The sequence below is a fragment of the Lepisosteus oculatus genome, chromosome 10, assembly GCF_040954835.1.
Source record: "Lepisosteus oculatus isolate fLepOcu1 chromosome 10, fLepOcu1.hap2, whole genome shotgun sequence".
NCBI lineage: Eukaryota > Metazoa > Chordata > Actinopteri > Semionotiformes > Lepisosteidae > Lepisosteus > Lepisosteus oculatus.
This window is the reverse complement of record NC_090705.1, coordinates 17,658,356-17,679,340: the sequence shown is the minus strand read 5'-3', so window position 1 is coordinate 17,679,340 and position 20,985 is coordinate 17,658,356. Positions and strand designations below refer to the sequence as shown.

At 38.5% G+C, this 20,985-nt stretch overlaps 1 protein-coding gene across 4 annotated transcripts in view; it reads right to left on the bottom strand.

Moving 5' to 3' along the window:
• Nucleotides 1-3,274: 3,274 nt before the first annotated feature.
• Nucleotides 3,275-20,985, bottom strand: part of nedd9 (neural precursor cell expressed, developmentally down-regulated 9) — a 59,355-nt gene continuing 41,644 nt past the window's right edge. For all 4 annotated transcript variants that reach the window (XM_015357720.2, XM_006635856.3, XM_015357721.2 and 1 more), the window contains 6 exons: nucleotides 20,424-20,867; nucleotides 10,167-10,265; nucleotides 9,456-9,560; nucleotides 6,986-8,134; nucleotides 5,950-6,039; nucleotides 3,275-5,220 (listed from right to left, as the gene is read on the bottom strand). In XM_015357720.2, the coding sequence (XP_015213206.2) occupies nucleotides 4,711-5,220; nucleotides 5,950-6,039; nucleotides 6,986-8,134; nucleotides 9,456-9,560; nucleotides 10,167-10,265; nucleotides 20,424-20,867 (2,397 nt within the window). In that variant the 3' untranslated portion in view covers nucleotides 3,275-4,710. The remainder of the gene's footprint in view (nucleotides 5,221-5,949; nucleotides 6,040-6,985; nucleotides 8,135-9,455; nucleotides 9,561-10,166; nucleotides 10,266-20,423; nucleotides 20,868-20,985) is intronic.

Sequence of the window (20,985 nt, the reverse complement as noted above, 5' to 3'; positions counted from 1 at the left end):
CTTTCTCCTTACGTACTTGCGAAATTTAGAACAGTTTTATGAATATATTGCTCAAAGTCCAATTCATAAGAAAAGTTATGAACAAGAGGATTTCATTCAGCCAATATAGCCCATTTGGACTACATGGACTATATTAGCCCAAGTTAGTAGTTAATTTATCCAAGGATGTTATCTTGCCATTTCTTTAAAAAAAAACCAAGGCATCAGCTCTAGCAACGTGCCCAGCTAGCTTGTTCCTGATTTCCATTACCTTTGTATAAAAAGCAATTTAATATTACCGGTCCATTACTGCCCTCGACAAAAGAGCAGACAACAGGAATACAGGTCAGTGCTGAAGAGGAAAAACATCACACAGTGTGAATCCACAAAAGGGCAATCTCTGGGGTAAGTAGAATCAGTCATGTGGGTGGGACTTCACACTCTAATGTTCAACGATAGGCTGCATAGTGATTGCTTGATTACCTATTAAAGATATGAGATATTACTCTTCGGATTTAACTACAGTCTCAGTCTGGTGAAGCTACAGATACAGAACTTCAGTTCTATTGCTTTATTGCTTTATCATTGTTCCGGCACACTTTGCAAAAGGTCCCAAGGAGAATCCAGAATGACTTTATTAACACACATAAATCACCTACTATAAATACTACAACACAACTGTGCTTTACCCCTCAGATTTTGAGCCTTGGTTATGAATAATGTTTAAAAAATGTTTTTTTCTCCCTAGGAGGGAGTATTGTTGTGGTTTGTGTGACTGTGTGAGCTTGTTGAGCAACTTGAGAATTTTATTAAAAAAACACCTAACCTAGGCCCAGAAAAAGTCCAACACTTTACCCTAGCCACTCGTTAAGTTTAAAATGAGATGGATTTATTTTTCCTAGAGGTTGAGTCCACCTCCTGGAAATCCTCGATCAGAACCAGGCCTTGAAATCTTCAGTTGCTGGGTGTGTTGAACTCAGATTCACTCAAGGCTTCAGTTCACAGTGTCCAGATCTCTAAATGAGAACGAAAAACAAAGGTCAGAAAACGCAATAACTTGATGAATGAAGTAGAGGTTGAAAGCACATGGTCCTGGATGGAGGCTTTTCAACCCCATCTTGAAAAAGTCGATTCATAAATGATCCTGCAGAATTAACCTCAAACAAAATGGTTTAGGAGCTGCCTCATAATCCTCTTTGGAAAGACCAAAACCTAATTTACACTTGTTTTCTTGTATCATCGCCGTGTCTTTCAGGTGATAAAGAAGTACGTGTATGCGTATTTTAGGAGAGATGGCTGGATGAATTCCTTGCATCAGTTGCTAAATTGATTCTTCAGTTGCTAAACAGTGGTCAGGCTGTTGCAGCCACTGTCTGATGGGATTATGGAGACAGCTGACCTCGATCCATCTAATTGTGCTGGATCTATTGACACCCTGAATGTCAGTTATCAGATTATTGGCATTGTACAGTACTGTACTGTATGTCTCCGAAGTGCACCAATTTGCTGTTTCTGTGGTATCTGAAGTTGGAATTGCAGCAGCCTTTTGGGAATGGTTTTCCCAAATCCTTTACTGATACAGATATGCTGACTGAGATTAACAGATTCATTTCACATTTGTCATAATTTGACAAATACCAGCAGATAAAAAAGATTAAAAAAAAACAAAAAGGTGTTTTGGAATGTGGTAGTGCACTCTCTGAAAAATTTACTGTTAAAGCTGCATCACGGTTAATTTGTTGATGAATACTCTTGAAAATGGCCCAGCTGAGAAACATGTGCCACTACTCTAGAGCCGGTCTGTAATTTACAGAAGGAGTCTGGTTGTGGGCTTTCTGATATGTCTACTTTACAATATTAAATATAGATTAAAGGTCTTACAAAAGCAATTGTCTCCCTAGAAAGTCAGTGCTAGGCTATGAAAGCTTTCTTCTAAATTAAGATTTATGTCTGAGAAAAGCTACTTCACTTTTACTGTAATGTTTGAATTAGTGTTTGTTTTTAACCTCGTTGTTATCTATGATAAAAGTGTGTTTTGGAAAAATATTCTTTAATTTGGCTGTGACATGCTCACTGATCACTCCAAAATGTTGGAAACAGAAAAACTGAAGTGATTTTAAAAGTCTTCTGGGGTTATTAGAAAACATGGGAAAATACACTTCCTGGCCTTTCATATTTGTTTCTATCTACACTACAAAAAAATGAAAGTTCACTTTCACAGTGGTCTCCAGCAAGAGAGCACAGACAGCAATGGTACCGCAGCCCCACACTGGACATTCTGCTGATTATGCAGTAATAACAATACCTAATACTTTTTCTATCCTTTTACATTCCAGTCAGATAGAAGTGGAAATTTTGGCAGGCTAGATTGCAAAAGTACGAACAAGAGTTTAGCCAGGGTTTCTGTTTGGTTCAGCATTTGTGAACAGTAGCTTGGTTTTGATCTCTTTTGAAAGAGCTGCACCTGCTATAGCAGTGTTCCCTGCCACCATGCCTGGACACTGCTTACAAATTTGGCACCAAAATGCCACTTATTGGTGCGGATGGTCCTCAGATCCCTCCTGGTACTGTTGACTGGGCTCAGCATCCAAGGTTGGAACAATTGCTCTTTCCTGTGAGACAGAAAACCTCAAACATCTAGGAATAGAAGCTTGCTTGCTTGCTTCCCAGTTGTTGGCTTAGCATTGTCTGTTCATCGGTTACTGTTGTGGGAGCTAAGGAAATCACTCTTAGCATAAAATGAGGTTAAAAAGAAAAAGCTGAATAGACAGATGGAAAGTATATCAATGTAAAAAACCCTGCCTCACCTTCCAAAAACTACAGAAAACTTTATATTTTTAAAGTAGTGAATTAATGTTGTGCATAGACCATTTAATAACCTTTGAGAGTTTAATCAATTATTTTACCCTACAGAAATATACATGACATGCTGTAGGTTATCACCATCTATTGCATGCTAGTGTTTCCTTGGGTTCAGTATATTTTACTGCTGTTGACATTGGGCTACAAAATACACTAGATAATATACAGTACACTGCTCCATTTATATTCTGGATGGAAATGAGAATATATATGTAAACGTACAATGGAAAGATTTACATTCCTGTATTGTTGGAAGAAATTGAATTGAAATGTGATTTTTCTGTACATTATTTATGAAACTGCTTCATCAAGTTATTTTAATTGTTTTAATTCTCCAATACTATAATATATATATATAATATAACTATAATATATATTTATACTGTAATATTCTCCAATTTTGTGCAAACCTTTGTTTTCAGTCAGTACTAACACATAACAAATTTTATGTTTGTAATATTGCTGCTTGTTTTATTACAGCACTTAAAAATTACAGTTATGAGACACATATGAAAAACATTATACACAGTATGTATGAATCTGTTTTTGAGATTAATTTCAAAAAGCACGTTTAAAATGTAGGAGATAAGTTTGACAATACTATGTTTATAAAATATAATTTGGTCTTCAGTCGTCTTGCACCATCTGAAAACAAATGTTTTTTACACATCAGGTACCATATGATATGGAACATAAGAACAGTTCAAAATGAGAGGAAGCCATTCGGGCTTGTTTTCTGTAGTTCTCAGCCGGCTGTTTCTTGAAAGGTATTAGTATCAACTTATTCCAGATTCCCACAGTCCTAAAGAAATGTCTTTGAAGAAAAATATCTTTCTTAAATGTACCTCGTTAAATATTTAGTATTTTCCAAAATATACATAATTATGTAGAATGAGTTTAATTTATGCATTTTTAAAAACAAATAAATATTCCTTCTCAGAGTATAAAATGATAAATGCAGTCATTTACAGCTCTGATTTATTGTAATAGAAAAAGCATAATCTAAAGTATAATAAAAAATAGACTATTTCTAAAAGGAACTTATTATAAATGACAGTTTTTTTCTGAAAATCCAGTGACACTTGTTTGACTTGTTTGTTCAGCTGTTAACTCTTCCTTTTTCTGGTTAGTTCTTCTGTTCTCCAAACCCTAGAGTTACCTCAAAGTTAAGACTAAGATTAATTGAGATTTTATTTTTTGTCCATGGCATAGCAAATGAGCTCTATACTCAAACCCTATTCTGTTTACATGAAATCACAAAGTACCTGCACCCTTCATCAAACATTCACAGTAAGATGTTACATATTATTTACACAGGGGTAGGTTACAATGCTTCAGCTTCAGAGAGGTGCAAGAGGTTCCACCACACTGTGAAAAGTCTGCTTTCATAACATCAAGTTACTGAAGGAAACTAAGAGTAATTCTAACACAGAATGTTCTGCCAATAAGAATCCATAATGAATCTATGAAGGTAACTGGGAGAACCTAAAATCTCAGCTATTACTAAATGTATCGGAAACACAGGAAGCTTAATCTTAAAATAAATCCTATTTTTCTATGTTCAGGTCTTTACTTATAAAAAGAGTGAGACAAACGTTATTTACATAAAAGAGTATATTTCCAGTAACATAATGGCACATATAGATAAACACATTAACCTACAAATAAAATGGAAGACAAATAAGGTGCTTAAAATGAAAGAAAGTGTACTGAAAATGTTACAAGACATCTTTGCTTCCTAGATCAGAAAGTCCTTAATGTAAAAAACAACCTACACAAAAATACAAGCTCAGATGTACAAAAGAAATGGGGAGCCTTCTTGTTGCTTCCCTTAAACAAAATGTTCAACTTCTTTGATCTGACTCCTTCTTACAACGAAGCCATCTGCACCAGCTGTACTTTAAACTGCTGAGCCTGATGGGAAAGTCCTGTAACCTGGTCCACCATTTCCTGTACGGCCGCAGTACTGGGATAGTGAAGGGCGGCCATTTTGGTGGCTGCCACAACGGTCTTGAGGTTTTCGCACAGGAGATTGCTGCAGTCCATCACCTTGTTCCTGATTTCCAGGGTGGCTGCTTGCCTTGACAGCGTGTCTCCAATGAAGACCAGTTTGTGGGCGCTCAGAATGACAAACTTGCTGTGAGCCACAAAAATCCGAGGGGGCTGCCCGGCACTGATGCAGCTGAAGAAAGCATCGATGGCGTTCAGCAGGGTGACAAAGTGTGTCTCACACTGCTCAGAGTAGAAGAAAAGCAGCTGCTTGTCCTTTGTGCAGAGCCCGCCATTCGTGTAAAGGAGGCTCTGAGGCGCGCTCCACGTGGAGATGTCATTTTCCACAGGCTTGATGACCTCCTTCTCCAGTTGTTTAAACTGATTCAGCTGGAGGATGAAAAAAGGCTCAGATTTGAAAAGCAAACAAAACCAAGGACACAGAAGATATACAGTATGTCAGGGATGAACTTTCAAATATTTGACGAGCCAAAAAAAAAAGGAATCAGAAATATTTGTCTCCTGCTTCTGATATTTTAATTCACCCACATTTCGTACAGAGATAGGAAAGTAAGAGAAGCTTGCTGTTTTATTTTAAGTCCAATTATGTCAAATACAGAAATTGTCTGAAAAGTGAACACTAGAAGTAGAAATGTATACATTACACACAACAAAACACATTTGTGTTCTGTGATTTTTGCTGCCATGGAAACATCTCACTTGATTGAAAGGTTCATGCTGTCCACAAATCTCAAGCACCATGTTTTAGAAAATGCATTCTGTATCTGTCTATCGAGATTTCTTTACTTTAAACAGATGGGGATTGTTATACGCTGCAGCAAATCTGCTGTTACATTTCATTTATAGTTGCTTGATTTTTGGAAATGGTTAAGGCAAACTAAAAACTGATTGAGATCACAAGTTAATTATTCCAACGTTTGAAAAGACTGTCACACTAGTGCAGCAGGTCTTAATAATTTGCTTTTAATGTTTATTTCCTCATGTGTCTGACAAAAATGGGCAGATTTTATATCTGGCACAAAGAAACTCATGGCAAGATTATATATTTTAAAAAAATTATGTGAAATATCAACATGAGGATGCAGTATCACTTCTCACCTGCTCCTGTTCCAGCTGTATCTTGTTCTGCTTTATGATGTTTTCTTTTTCTAAAAGCTCTTTCTGCTGCCTTTCAAATTCCTCTTTGCCCTGCAAATACAACAGATGTATCTCCATTGATGAATGCATGCTTGTACACAAAAATGTTTCAAATCAGGTACTTCAGTCTTACACTAGTAAGGGGTTCAGGTTATGTAACACATTTTCACAAAATAATATGGTGTAAAGTCAAACATGGTACCCATATTCATTTACTATACAAATGCTTTTGGGTATCATTTTCAGAGTCTCCAACTACCCCAGGAAACTGTAAGGTAAAACCTCACCCGCAGAACCGAGAAATAGGCAGATGAGAATGACACCCTCAGATACAAAGACACACTTCAAATGCAAACTTTGTTTACAGACAAAATTGACCACAAAAGTTAAATTGTGACCGCCCTGGTTATGAACTTCAAAGCTACTGGTACAGCTGTCATCTGTAGAAAATATGTTCAGTAGATGCTTGTCATAGTGACATCCCCATGACCTGTAATCTCAGAATGATATTCAGGTCTCTCAGACTTTCACAGCATAAGTAATATGCTTTGTTTTCCTGTGCTGAATAAAATATATTTAACATCCATATGGTAACAGTGGAGTTTCGTGAACATGTCTGGTTTGCTGAAACTGGAGCAGTGGGCTAATCTCTCATGATTAACAAACTCACTGTAATAATATTTATGAGCTGTACATATACAACTGTGATAATCTGAAATTAATGATGATTGGTATGAAGCACAAGATAAAGAAAAAGAAAGTGAAACAGGAACTTTTTTTGACAAACACTTCTTGATAAAGTATGTTCTGCAACAAATTTTTGGGACTGTGGCTTGCAATTCTAAGTTTTAATTCAAGGTCTTATTTTGTTACACAGTATGTTGCAATCTACTCTACAAGAAATATTGGATTGATTCTCCTTAGAAAGAACATGCTGGGTGTCTCCTCTCTGCCTCACTCCAAGACCAGCAAGTGGACAAGCATGGCTTTCACCTACCTGCAAGTGAACATAGTCATAATCCTCCATCCAGCTCTTGACACACTGCTCACTTCCATTGCTGTTAGGTGTCTCATCGATGTTTGGCAGGCCCTTCTGTGGTTGTGGGCTATTGTATATATAGTCTGTTGGGCTGCTTTCCTCTCTGCTGGCATTAGAAAAAGACCCATTGGGAGCTCTCTTAAACAGGTGCTCAGCATTCGTGCTTATAGAAGATGACAGTTGTTTGACATCATCTGGGACTGTCCTTGATACCATGAGGAAGCGGTCTAGATCGTCGCTCTTGCTTTGGGCCTTGTTGGTGACAAGCATGTTTAAAGACCAGCTGCAGGCGTCTAAGGCTCGGCTGGTCTGTGACAGGATCTGGCTGGAGTCCTCCAGTCTCTGGAGTTGTTTTTTCAGCTTGTTGTGTAAAGTGAGATCAGAAAGTCCGGAAGCGTTTGCCACTGCTCCTTTGCTAAAGTTCAGAAAGTCAGCGAGGCTCTGCTTCACCTTGTCAATGGCAGCACGGATCTCATTCATGTGCTTCTCCATGTAGTCATACGATCTCCAGTTTGGGGAAGTGTAGCCCATGAGACCCAAGATGGAGACCTCGACAGACCGCTGGAGCCAAGCATTCCTTTGAATGGCCGTGTCCAAGTCCAAGAGAAGCTTATTCTCTGGCACTGGGGAGTTGGAGATTGAGGACTCCTTGGAGGTGGTGGAGGAAGTGGACATGTTGCTCCTTGTGCTGCCAGTGCTGGAGATGGATAACCGATTGATTCCATCAGTCATGTCGTGCAAAGTTTTGGATTCTTGGGAGACCTGAGGGGGGATGTCATATACACCTTTGCCCCTATCTCCAGCCATCCTGTCCATAGTGCCCCTCTGTTTTCCAGGGGGCTGCATCCCACGTGGAATATCATATACATCTCTCTGGGAGCCCAGCTGACTCCCCAGCATCTGAGCAGGTGGAATATCATAAATCCCATTACTGCTGTGAGACAGCAGGTCGGAATTGGGAGGGAAATCATAATTGGACTGTCCAGAAGATTTACTAAGGGCAGGAGGAGGGATATCATAGACTCCTTCAGCTTTCAGCTTCATTGGTGGGGGAAAATCGTAGTTTCCTTCTTTTTCTTTCAGAGCTGATGGGGGAATGGAGTACACCTGCAAAAAAAACATTCATGAGAGGTGCATTCTCTATGAATACACTCACTACTGCTCAGAGTAAAAACTGGATTCCAAGCATTGGAACTACTGGAAAGAGTGACTAACAAGCGTCTATTTTTATTCTGAGGTCATCCCTTAAGCTCATTTTTGTGGCACTTAACCACTCTGCTCTTAAGTCTAGTAGTTTAACTGAAATACCTTGTTTGTCTGTATGTGGGAACACTATGCAACTCCTTAAAAATTCAACATATTTTTTAGGCATAATATATAATATGCACTGCACACATACACACAAAAAAAAGCTTCAGCTGCAAGTAATTTCAGTCAGCTATGGATTCTGAGGTTGAAGCTGCTCCCAACTGTAAGACAGACTTTCCAAGACCATAATTAGGGGTGCTGCAAATAACAGGTTCACTCGTATTTCACATTATTACAAATAAAATGACGGCAATGATGTAAACTGTACTTGGATCTGTAGTTTGGAAAGAGAAAAGTTAGTCTGCTTGAAAAGTTAATAATTATCTTGTCTTTCGCTTTGTCAACAACAGAGTTCATAAGAAGTGAAAGATCCTCTCATGGGTGGGTGAAAATTCTGAGATTACCACTTCGGTATAAAATGCCATGCAGAACATCCAGATACTTTTAGATTTTTTTATAGGAACGTAAAGACAGGATATACCATTTCAAAGAAATGTAGAAATTCAGAAAACAGACAGGAGGAACTACCATACTTTAATAAAAAATGAAAAATACATTTTATTCTGCCTTGAGAGACTTCAGATCTTAACTGTTCTGTAGACCTTTTATTTTTCCATTACGTTGTTACAGAACTGTATTTGCCATGAATAAGGTCCAGGTGGAATAAAGTGAATACATGTGTAAAGAATGTATATATTGTATTTAAAACAGGGTGGCCTTTAAAGCTCAAATTTCATCTGCTACAATACCTCTGAAAACCCCAGAAGGCAACATCAATAACCATCCTGCTCTGCTTGGAAAAAAATTGTCTTTTATCAATCAGTATTGTCTGCAATACAATGAAGATTGTTGCGTTCAGCTGAGGTGGTGAGAGGAGCGTTGTTGCCACCTAATCAGGTAATAGGGTTTGGATGAGGGGGGGTTATCCCTTGTTGGGGGGGGATTTGGGGGATAAAGGAGAAAGGAATGAGAGATTGATTTACTCTTTTTTTTTTTAAGATTTGTTCGCAAAAATAATTTTGATCCTGAATGGAAACTGGCTAGAGTGCTAAAATGAAAACTCTAGCACTAAAAGCTCCGGGTGGTTGTTCAAAGTTATGAGATTTTTAAAAATGCGTACCCCTTGAACGGCTGGTGGGATATCGTACACGCCTTGAGTCCGAGGTTCGCCCATGCGTCCTGGAAACATGGGTCCCATCTGCTTTCCTGGGGGGATGTCATACACCTGTACAATTGAAACAGCAAGGAGTAATGAGAACACAGTCTGGAAAATGCTGCACATTTCTAAGTACACATTTACAGTAGGGCTGGATACCCTCACTCAAACTTTTAACACCTGATTGCAACTATGGGTCTGTTAAAGGCTTCTTCTCTGCCTGCCCAGTGAAATGTCTTCACCAAAAAAAGTGCTAGTGTTTGTCTGGAATTTGTAATTATTACTTGAGTTGAGATATAACCAGGAGCCTTACATTTATCATTAAGAAACTCTAATTCTGTCTCCTCTAAGACTGCAAGATGAAGTCTATTGATCAAATCTACTAGTCCTCACAATGAACTAAGTACTTTTGTATCGTTGTTTCATACCCCATGCATGACTATATTAAGATTTAACATCCCAAGGTATTTTGTTCTTTACGGAATGAGAAAGGAATGAGAGGAATTTAGCAAAGAATGAAGCGTCTGTAATCACCATTTGGATTTATTTTCTATAATTAAACACATATGCAACTACAGCTTTGTGTATAATTCTCTACTATCAGGATGGTACAATTTACAGTCAAATACTTTTAAGAGGCGGACCATTTATTGATGGTTCCTTGAAAAAGCCTACCCCTTGTGGTCGTATTGGGGGAACATCATAGACGTCCTTCTGGTACTGTGAGGGAGTCTCGTAGGCATAAGTATTCCCCACACGAGTTGGAGTCACTACCTGTTAATACAGAAAATGTGTGTTTTAATGAAGCACAAAATTGGCAGTATGTTATCGTCTCTTATATACCAAAACACACAGAATTATCTACATGACACACAAAACATTTCATTACTGGGCTTAAAAATGGATGTTGGTTTTAGAAAGCAAGATACACATGCACTTTTAACATTTACATTTTTTGTGGTAGTTAAAATGTATTTAAAAGCTTTGGGATAGGACTTGTGGTGTACTGTTTCCTCGATACACAGCTCTGTTGGTTGGTACATAAGTAATGACTTTTACATGCCAACATAAATGTTATCACACAGGAAAAGGGTAGAATAGAATTGGGGATTAATCAAAGGTCCTTCAAAAACCTTCTACCATTCTCTCTCCTGCATAACTGGGAATGAATCAACCACAAACGTCACTGATAGATTCGCTGCACACATTATAATTTCCTTTCACGCAATTATTCCCGAATGCCTCCTCAAAAACCCTGTCTCAGAAATGTTAATTTAAATTATGAAAATTGTTTAATGCTTTATTAAAATTAAAAAAAAAAACATCAGTGAGCTCTATGCGTACGACTATGACATTAAGGAAAGCTGAAGTTAGTTCAGGTACTGAAAGCATGGTGGCAGTGCCTTGCACATTGTGTCTTTGACTGCTATGACACAATGTTTCTGTTTTCCTACTACTTTAATGCAGTACAGAAACAATTTATTATGCGTTTGTTGCCTAATTCACCGTCATGCTTTTACCAGTTTACAGAGTAAAGAGAGAAATCAGCGTAGTGAGTTAAATGGATCCAAGAGATTCTGGCAACAAAGACATGCAATCTCCTTCCTTTTGCGCCACAGAGATTCAGTAGATCTGGTGAACGTCCAGAAACCATTCCTCCAGCAACTTCAAGGCCAGGCAGGCCTCCACACTTGCTGACGCATGTTGGTCAAACAACAAAAAAAAACAACTGCCTTCTATTTAATGGCCCGTTTAATTGTTTTTCTGGCTTACCCACACTGCCATACCTTCTAATTAAACAGTTCAAGACGCTATTCTCTTTCTCTTCCGCCAAATGTTTTATGTGTGGGAGCTGGGAGGGGAAGGGGGGGTGGTTGAGGGTGATGGGTAAAACAAAAGAAAAATGTTATGTCTTTTTCCTCTTTTTTTGGAAGTAGAGTTTTCTTAAAAACAACAATCCTTTTGTACTAATCAAGCACAAACTAGCCAACTGTGCCCATTCCACCAAACAGAACAATGAGTACACACAGCAAGTGAAGCTATGGCATCTGTGTAATAAGGTTAGTTTTGGATATGCCTTTGAAGCTGACATACGTACTGTAAATGAACATTCTGTATTTGGTAAGAAAAGCTCTCACGTGAGTAACACTTCCAGCCACAAGCAGACATGCAGATGGGAAGCAGAAAACTTCACGGCTTTTCAAAAAAACGGAAACTTTTGAGATAACAGGATTTCCCATTGAAATTATTATTTTGCATGAAAAACAACTTTTTCTGCTGTAAATCTGTCACGTAGGCAAGCGATTAGGAACTTCTGATGAGCGTGATAATGTTTGTCCATGCCTTTCTTGTACAAATGTCTGGTTAATCAGCTTCTTACATTGAGCAGTTTTTACTATTAGAAAAAAACACTCCAAGACTAAGGAAACCTCAGAGGAAAATACGTTTTCAGTATCTACAGGGGTGTCATGATCATACCTGAGTAATAAAGACAGTATGGGGATGCAGTTCAGTGCTGTTATTCTTCTAATGTGTATATAGGAACATTACAAACGTATATCATTTTACACTAATTTCTCAGGAATATTTGCAAGGATCAATAGCTTCTGAAGCTGCACAACTGAAAATGATTACGCTTCAAATTAATTAAATTTATTACTTACTGTACCTCCCTCATTTCTGCTATTATGCATAATGATTTACTTTAAGAGAGAAATGTGAAAATCCTTTCAATTCTTATTAAATTGAATAAAGGTTAAAACCATAATTAATTCTGAACTGCTGAGCTTTTGCCTCTTTGAAAATCCTGTGTGAAATTCAGTGTTCAGCTAAAAGAGTCGTGATGTCTGTGGTCCGGCTCTGTCCCCTAAGTCGTAGCTAAAAAAACAGGAGCTGCCCCCTAACAGGTGAGGGATTAACTCAGTTTCCAACAAGGCCCACTTTGTTGTTAGGTGAACAAACGAAAAACACAAGCAGGGTTCGCATGGACTGGTGTCAAGCCTGTTCTGCCTCAAGACTGTTGCCCACACCACTCCGAATCAATAGCATAAAGGTTAAAAACATAATTCATTGTGGACAAGATGGGTTGCAGTACTTTAAACATACTGGGTTTGGTGCAGAATAGTCTGGCAAGGCTAGATCTCAAGCTTGTTAACAGTTTGGGTACTATTTTATAATAATGATAATTAGATAAAGAAAAATAGTTCAGAAATTGGAACCAACAACATGAAACTAATTACAGTAATTGGCACACAGTTCATCGGATCATGTCAAACCTGCTGAATGCTGTGACCTTTATCCATTTTGTGTTCCAACTGAAATCACCAAGTGACCAGAGTAAATACATCTGATAAATAGAGCAATATATGAATGTTGTGCACGGTTATGTCAGTTCACGGTTAAGTAAAAACCATATTGTCGAAGGTTTTTGCCCTCTTTGAAAATCCCGTATCCGATTCAGTGCTCAGCTAAACGAGTCGTGATGTCTGTGGTCTGGCTCTATCCCCTAAGTCGAAGACAGAAAAACGGGAGCTGCCCCCAGCCCCAACAAGCTAGGGGTTAACTCAGTTTCCAACAAGGACCTCTTCACTTTGTTAAGGTGAACCAATGAAAAACACAAGCAGGGTGCGCATGGGCTGCTGTCAAGCCTCTTCTGCCTCAAGATTGTTGACCGCGCCACTCCGACAGACACAAGTATGCATGGAATTCACAGTCAAGAAGCCATGGAACCAGGCCAAGTCCCCATAAGAGTTCACAGTAATAGGAAACACTTAGCAGGGTTCAGTAACAGGGCTGCAAAATAAGAACCATACGGTTTCCTGTTAAACGTGACAAAGAAGCATCCGCATATCCCCTCTAACAGATGTCTGCTGATGGGAGGAAGCAATTTCAGAACTCAAGTCTCAGACAGCCCTTTTTATTCAGTGACCCCTAAATACACTTTAAGTATAAGAACTACAAGCTCCGCACAGGGAATTTTTTAACTGAAAGAGAATTGGATTTTAATGGATTGCCATGTGTGATGTTTCTTTTTTGTGCTTTCTATCTAAAGATGAAATAGCTTACCTAAACTGAAACAGCTCATCTAAGTACAAAAGAAAAGGAAAGAAAATTCCTGGGTCACTTTGTCCTTGCCATATGACACCCAAACCTAATGCGGTTTGAATGAGTGTGGCCAGAACTTCACTTTTTAAAACGGAAGAACATAGGACAGCTTAGTGCTAACGACCTCTTGACTGGGACTGAATGGTAAACGAACGCAGCTTTGCTTTATCAGGGCAGTGTTTGGAAATACATTTCCTGAAGAATGCCATTGAACTAACAGCCATTCATAGTCTGAAGGACCATCCGTGAACCATCTGGTTTTTAAAAGCCAAACTCTGCATTCCAAACTCCAAGGCCCAATTTGTTTATGTCCTCACAGAGATGGCTGGCATTCCTGGAAATATGTACCGTGACATTCCTGTGCTCTATACACGTGCTCCAATCCCCGTCCCAGATGTACTTCCGACCTTGTAGAAATTGTAGGCATTCGCCTCCTTCAGTTTTCCAGTAAGAGAGAGGGGAAAAGATTAAATTTTTTTCAATACACTGTATATGCATGAAAAGGTAATAAATCTCCTTCTATTTCTTAGTTAACAAAGGTCAGTATTTTCAATGCTCAACACTAGAGAAATGCCCTAAAACCTTTAAATGCGTTGTTGCCTAACAGATTCCTAACTGCTCAACTTGCAGGTGGTGCTTACATCTACAAAAAAATTAATCATTAGCAACATCATCGTTATTATAATTACTTTCAAAGAGACATGTTGGAGGAAATGCTTGTTGGGACAGGATTTCTGTAGTGCACAGCTGCTTGTTAGCTTCTTGCAGAAAGTTAAGAGTTTGAGAGAGTGTCAGGTTTCACAACACGAAGCAGAAGTCTGATTTATTTTATCCTGTTGCTAGAAGAACTGTAGAAAGCCAGAGTGTGAATCGTGTCCAGCATTAAACAGGGGAGAGACCTGAGAGTCTATAACTTTTGCTAGACTGAGATGGTTCACATTTATTAATAAATACAGTAATATCAAGCTGGAGTATGATATTTCGGTGTCAGTTTCTCAAGCACAGAAACTGGTCAAATGCTGCAGTTTAAGATGACTCTTGAGTTGAGGCCAGTTACTCAGATGGCTTAGGAGAAAAGAAACCGAGAGCAGGATGATGCAAACACAAGGTGTTTAGCATGACCAATTGTTTTTTTCTGCCTTTTGCCTCTTGCTATGAACATCGAAGAGGCAAGTAGACAGGGGGCCATGCAGGAGGTGCTTCTTCCCACAGAGGTCATGACCTCTTGCTCTCTTCCCAGCCTCACACAGCAGCGTACGGACAGGAGCAGGTGTCTGTCCCCTTCTTCAAAGGGAGGACTGCCCTTGCTGTTGGTAGCCCCCCGCCAATCACTGCAGCACTCCTCCAACCTTTTCCTGCCACCCAGAGCTTCACAAAACACCTGAATACCTGTGTGTCCACTCTGTGATAAATATGGACACACTCACACATCAATCACCACAATATGAGGGTGCTATCAATGTCCTTCTGGTTTTAGCTAACACTTAACACACTTTAAAACAGCAGTTTTGAACTTTAGATATAACCTTCCAATTCATTTATTATGGAGTTGTTTTCCCAGAGGGGAAAAAAGACAAAAAATAAAATCAGATTTTTTACTGAAGTTTAAAATATATAAAGTGTTATTATTGTTTACTGGACTATAATGTATAATTGTGCCTAAGGATGATCATAAGGTGCTGAGCTCTAGAGACTGACCTAGAGCACCATCAAATAATAAAGTTCTTGATACAAAATAATTATCTACCCTAGGTTAACAAACAAGCCTCAAAACACTGCAATGCAAAAGTGAAAACTGAGACTGCACCTGTTTGGAAATTCGCCAAATAAAAGTTAAAAATACCCTGCGATCGAATTCATCTTTTTGTTACTACAGGGCATTTACCCTGTCATAAGTAAGTAGAAGATTTGAACTCTTAAAGTGTTGAGGAGAAGAAAGATAATTTGGAGTATGAACTTTCAACCCTGAATAATTTATCCAGCCTGGACCTTAGTATCTTTTTGAAAGCAAAAAACAAGACCATGGATCAAGGAACTGTGGAATAAATGAAAAACGTGTTCACAAAGACAACATCTTAATATATATATATGTAATAAATAATGTATTGAATGTGTATAAGATAAGACAGCTCCACAAACATCTGAAATTCTTTAATAGAAGTCCTGCACTGAGCGCAGTAACACATTTATGGCACAGCTGAATTTGATAAAAGTGTTTCATAGTGAAGTAGGCCACAGGTTTTATGTTTTATATATACATATTCAAATAGAAAAGTACGTTCTACATTGAAAGTCACAGTTTTTCACCCTGATTCATTTACTGTAAAGCCCCCTTAAAAAAGTCCTTTCAAAATTCCCCTTCTTCACAGGCCCTTGACTTATTGCCTGCCAGGGACTGAAAGCATAGGATCTCTGTGTTTGGATTGCTGCCACAGTGGTGGAATTAAACTTTTCACCTATAAAACAGCGGTTGCTCTACAAACTCAGTTTGGCTGTGGGTGGGGAGGTGAGATCATTTATTTACCCGCCTTAATGCAGGATAATAAAAGTGCCCTCTGTCTGAAAAACAGACACGCTACAAGTCTCAACAGCGATAGGGTTTGCGGTCCCCAACCAAACGTATTGCCTAGTTTACCTGCAGTCGAAACTAATCTTAAATCAGCATTACAACAGATTTAAGATTAAATTTAAAAGATTAAGTGTTAATTATTTTTGTGCTTTCATCCTCTTTATTAGTCAGACTTTTAACAGTGCATGTTCCCAGGGCAAGGAAAAAAGACATGACAGCTACAGTATTTCCATTAGCTGTGTTGCAAATAACACATTTTTGTTTATATTTGGATGCTGATTCAAAACTGTAATATTGACTTGGATATTCATTAGTTCGTTTCCTCACACGCTTACTCATGTTGGGTGTTTTTAAGGTATTGACTGGAGTCTCACACCTAAAAATTAGCCATTCGTCCAAGCAGTTTACTCTACTGGCTCGTTGTTGTAAGTGCTCCTCATCTCTGACGAGCATGAACATCTTATTTTCTGTTTGCACAAATCTATAACTGTCCCCTTTAATATCCAGGTATTTTTCCCCACTAGTAATGGGGCACATTAGCAAAGAAACAAAACCAGAAAAGCAAGACACATTAACTTTATAATAATAATAAATCCTCATACTGGTTCTCTATGATTTGTTGCACTGGAGCTGATTATTGAGGAGTCACACTCACTATTTGAATACATTGACCAAATTGATTGATCTCCCCAGGCCTTAAGCATCTAATTACTAGAACAGGAATAGGTTCTAGTAATTAGGCTGAGTGATTCTAGGAAACATTATCACTCAGCCTAGTCTATATCCCATTTTTTCTGTAACTATGCCTCACCTCTCTAGAACCTTTACTCATGTCCCCTCCATGGTCTGGCAGCATTCACACAGCAGTACTACTGAAGGTTGACACAGTGAAGTCACTTCCTACTAGATAAGCACTCTGATTATCTTTAACAACGCAACTCCCATTCGTAACTAATAAAGTATTTCAGCATCTGGCCTGCACTGGTTGACAGCTGCTTCCAGTCATTTGCCTTGTGTATTTGTAAACCAGGATGCCAAACTTTTTAAAACCTGCCGGCCATCAGAAGATAAAGAAACATGTTCTGGTAATCTCAAATCCCTTATGTGGCGGATATACTGTACTGTAGCCATCCCATGCCTAGAACAATGATGAAATGAAATAAGACAAGGGTTATTGTTTAGTTTTTTTAAGATTCATGGCTTTCATGGTTTACATATGTTTTTACTTTTATTTTCAAATGAGAGACTTCATAATGAGGGACTATAAGGAGGACCTTCCAGTAAGTCAGGAAGGGACAGACTGCCAGAACCTATAAAACATCAAGACCAAACCTTTACTTGTATCTAAGTTAATAAAGGAAAGTCAATCAAGCACTTTTAAATGTTTCTGTGATTAACATGGGGTTTTAAATCCTACTACTTAAATATCCTTATATTAGACTAAATCATTTCAGTAAAAGTAATTATTAATTTTGCATTAAGGCTTGATTTCAATTGGTCTGATGAAACGAATGAATGAAATTTATGTAATGAAGAGAAAACAGAAGTTCTGTCTATTGCAGAATAGACAAAACAAAATCTGCAGACACTTCTGGAGATCTAAAAAATGGCCTTGTATTTACCACACTCCTCTACTAACATAAACTTTCATGAAGCATTTCAGTAGACAGTCCATCACAATCCGCCCCTGTCTGAAAGGTAGAGAATACGTGCCAGGATTTTAGTGAAACCTTGGATCTTTGATTTACAGTCACAGAGCAAGCTAGACAACCAGTGGATTTCTGGAGCAAAGCTCACTGGCATATTGCTGAGTTTTTTTCTCATTCTACTCCCTTTTCAGGACCTTATGCAACTCAAACTTTTTTCTTAGGTTCTTGTTTTATTGTTATCAAACGCAAAGAAATCCTCAGATCATAAAACCTTACCGTAAAAGGGAAAAAGGTGGAGTTTCTGAAACAGAAACCGTCTGACCTTTTTGCCAACAAAAATTGAATGGAAAATTTCAGTTGCTGTACCTTTCAGCCAAGCATTTCCTGTTCTGTCCTATTCCTGGTCCCTGGAAGCTTATAAATCCCAACAGAAAGCTAACTGGGCATGTAGACAGTGTAGCACAAATGTGTTTTTATATTATTCAGAGCATTTAACATTCTCTTGCATGGAGGAGACAGTCTGAAAAACCCAATTCATGAGCATTTGCTTCAGAAGGAGATACAGTTTTACCTGCAGCTTTCAGAAGTCAGCTGTCCTAAAACACTGAGTTACTCTATACACAAAACACAGTCTAGCTATTCTCCAATGAAATTGTTTTTTAATAAAATGATTACGGTGTGCCATTGCTAGATTATAGTGATTAACTGTGAGTCACAAACCTTTTACTCAGCAATTACTAATGACTTCCAAGGAAAAGTAAGGCATGCTTAATCATGATAATATTTTAGTTTATACTTGCTTATGTGTTTTTGGTTACAGGTAATATAGATGATTAACTGGGGAAAAGATAAACTTCCCCAGTAGAAAATAACCTCCAGTAAACTAGTGGGGATAACATGTAAAGAGAAAACTGGAGTAGATCTGGAGCATTTATTTTTTCCACACTGTGTGGCATTCACGGCTATGCAGACAAACCAAACCAATGTAGTTTTGCAGATGTCTGTCCCAGGAATTATTTTAGTTGTAAAAAGTACAGGTTTTTGAGAAAATGAAATTGGGATTGTTTTAACTACCCCAAAAATTGTGAATTCTGTCCATACCTGAACTGTTTCAATCTCTTCTCCAAGACCACTACCCTTATTGGCTGAAACAATTAAGACTTAGTATCAGGGCTCTGAAAATATACAGTATCAATAAAGTTTTTTTGGATTACACAAAATATAGTTTTTCTTTCACTCTTCATAGCTTTTTTAGGTGAATTGGTATTTAACAAATTATTGATTCAGAACTACATCTAACACTTTAAAATGCACTCTTCTGCACATAAAAGGGGAACACAATGAAAAAGTAGGAATATTTTATATAAAATGTCAGAGGGTGATGTAGAGACAGCTACAGTAAACTGCTATGTTTACAAGGGACCAATTTCAGATGTTAGCAACACCCTGTATTTTTAATTATTAGTTCAATGAAGTCCTACAGACATCATATGAAGTTAAACAGCTGGTCCTTTGAGAACTAGATGTGCCATACTATCAGAAGTACGTTTATGACTGTTTAATATGAGACACTACAACCAGACATGGCTCTGAAATGGTCATGTGATGGGAATCAGATATGATATCATATGCCCTATGCAACAGGTCAATCCACTGCATTTCTTCAGTCAAATATAAAGCATAAGCCAAAATGTCATTCTGATTCAATGCATTTGTATGTTTTACTTTTAATAAAGCTTTTTCATGATGCTGTGCATGGTGTAATCACACCAATCCAAAAGCTCTGGTGCACTGTAGGACTAATTCTTATTTACTATAAAAACATGCACAGATAATTAAGTGATTTTTTTGCAAAGTTTACTTCCCGTTGAAAGCACTCCTATGTCTCAGAGCGATATCTCCAAAAACAATAATTAGTTCCGCTCATTCAGGAAAATTCATGCAAGCAATGTTCAGTATGCTCATTAATTGCTAGTTTGCTTGTCATTCCTGTAAAATGTGGTGGCATCTAACGAATTCCTTCAAGTTAGTACCATTATCAATTCTTTCAAGTTCCATTGTTTTATTACCAATTCCCATTTTACTCAAAGCATAATGTTTTACTCAAATTTTTTTTACTCAAAGCATAATTAAGATCTTCCTAATTGCAATTTCGTGCTACCCAAAAGTTAAAATAAAAAGATCCCAACAGACCTCATGGCTCCAGGCCAAATGTTAATTCATACAGAATTGTGTTTCACTTATTGATTCTCCAGCAGTTCATCACTAACAGTTTACTGAGAAAGCCAATGTAATAAACCATTCAGTTTACATTTTAAAGGGCGGAACAAAAATGGTGCATACTGTATTTCGATTCCAGCTTCCTTTTTGTGTTATAGAGCTACACTTTGTCATCATTAAGTAGCTAAAAAGGTAAAGGTTGTGTTACAGAGCAAGGCCTGACTGACAAATGTGGGAATATGAAAGGCCAGCAGTGGCCTTTCATTTACAAGTAATCAAAAGCTTTGCATCAACACACCCTCACAAGCCACTGCAGGAGTTCACTGCTTGGCCTGGTGACTTGACTCTCACTAGGCTGCAAACATGGAAATGAAACTAAGGCCCACTGACCTTACAGGGCCCCTCTGCAGCCCTCAGGCCTCTCTGTACTGAGGGAGGCACTTGGTACACATCTTGAGGCTGGGCAGCATAGCTGGGGGGCACCTGGTAGATGCCCTGTTGGTTCTGATGAGAGGGGGGCACTTGGTACAGAGAATCCATTAAGGCAGGACTTTGACTGGGCGTCGTTGAGTAGCCAGGCTGCTGGTATGCCTGGGACATGGGGGTCTGGATCTGGGGCTGCTGGCTGGGGGACTGGCCATCAAACAGGGGTCCGATGAGAAGCTTCAAGCGGTTGCCTGGCGCGATGCCTTGTCGTCCGTAGAGTGAGCACAGCCACCATCCCTCCAGCCCTCCAGTGTTCTGCTCGATGACTGTCAGGACGTCCCCCTTGCGGAATTCCAGCTCCTCTGGGGACTCCGGTATGTTGTCATACAAGGCTTTCGCCATCAGGTTCTGTCAGAAAGAAAAGCAGACAGTGTTAGCGAAAGGCCTACTGTATTACTGATTTTTCTTATTCTCGCCCAGGTTAAGACAAACAATGCAGAATGAATTAGCTTAGACACTGAAAGCA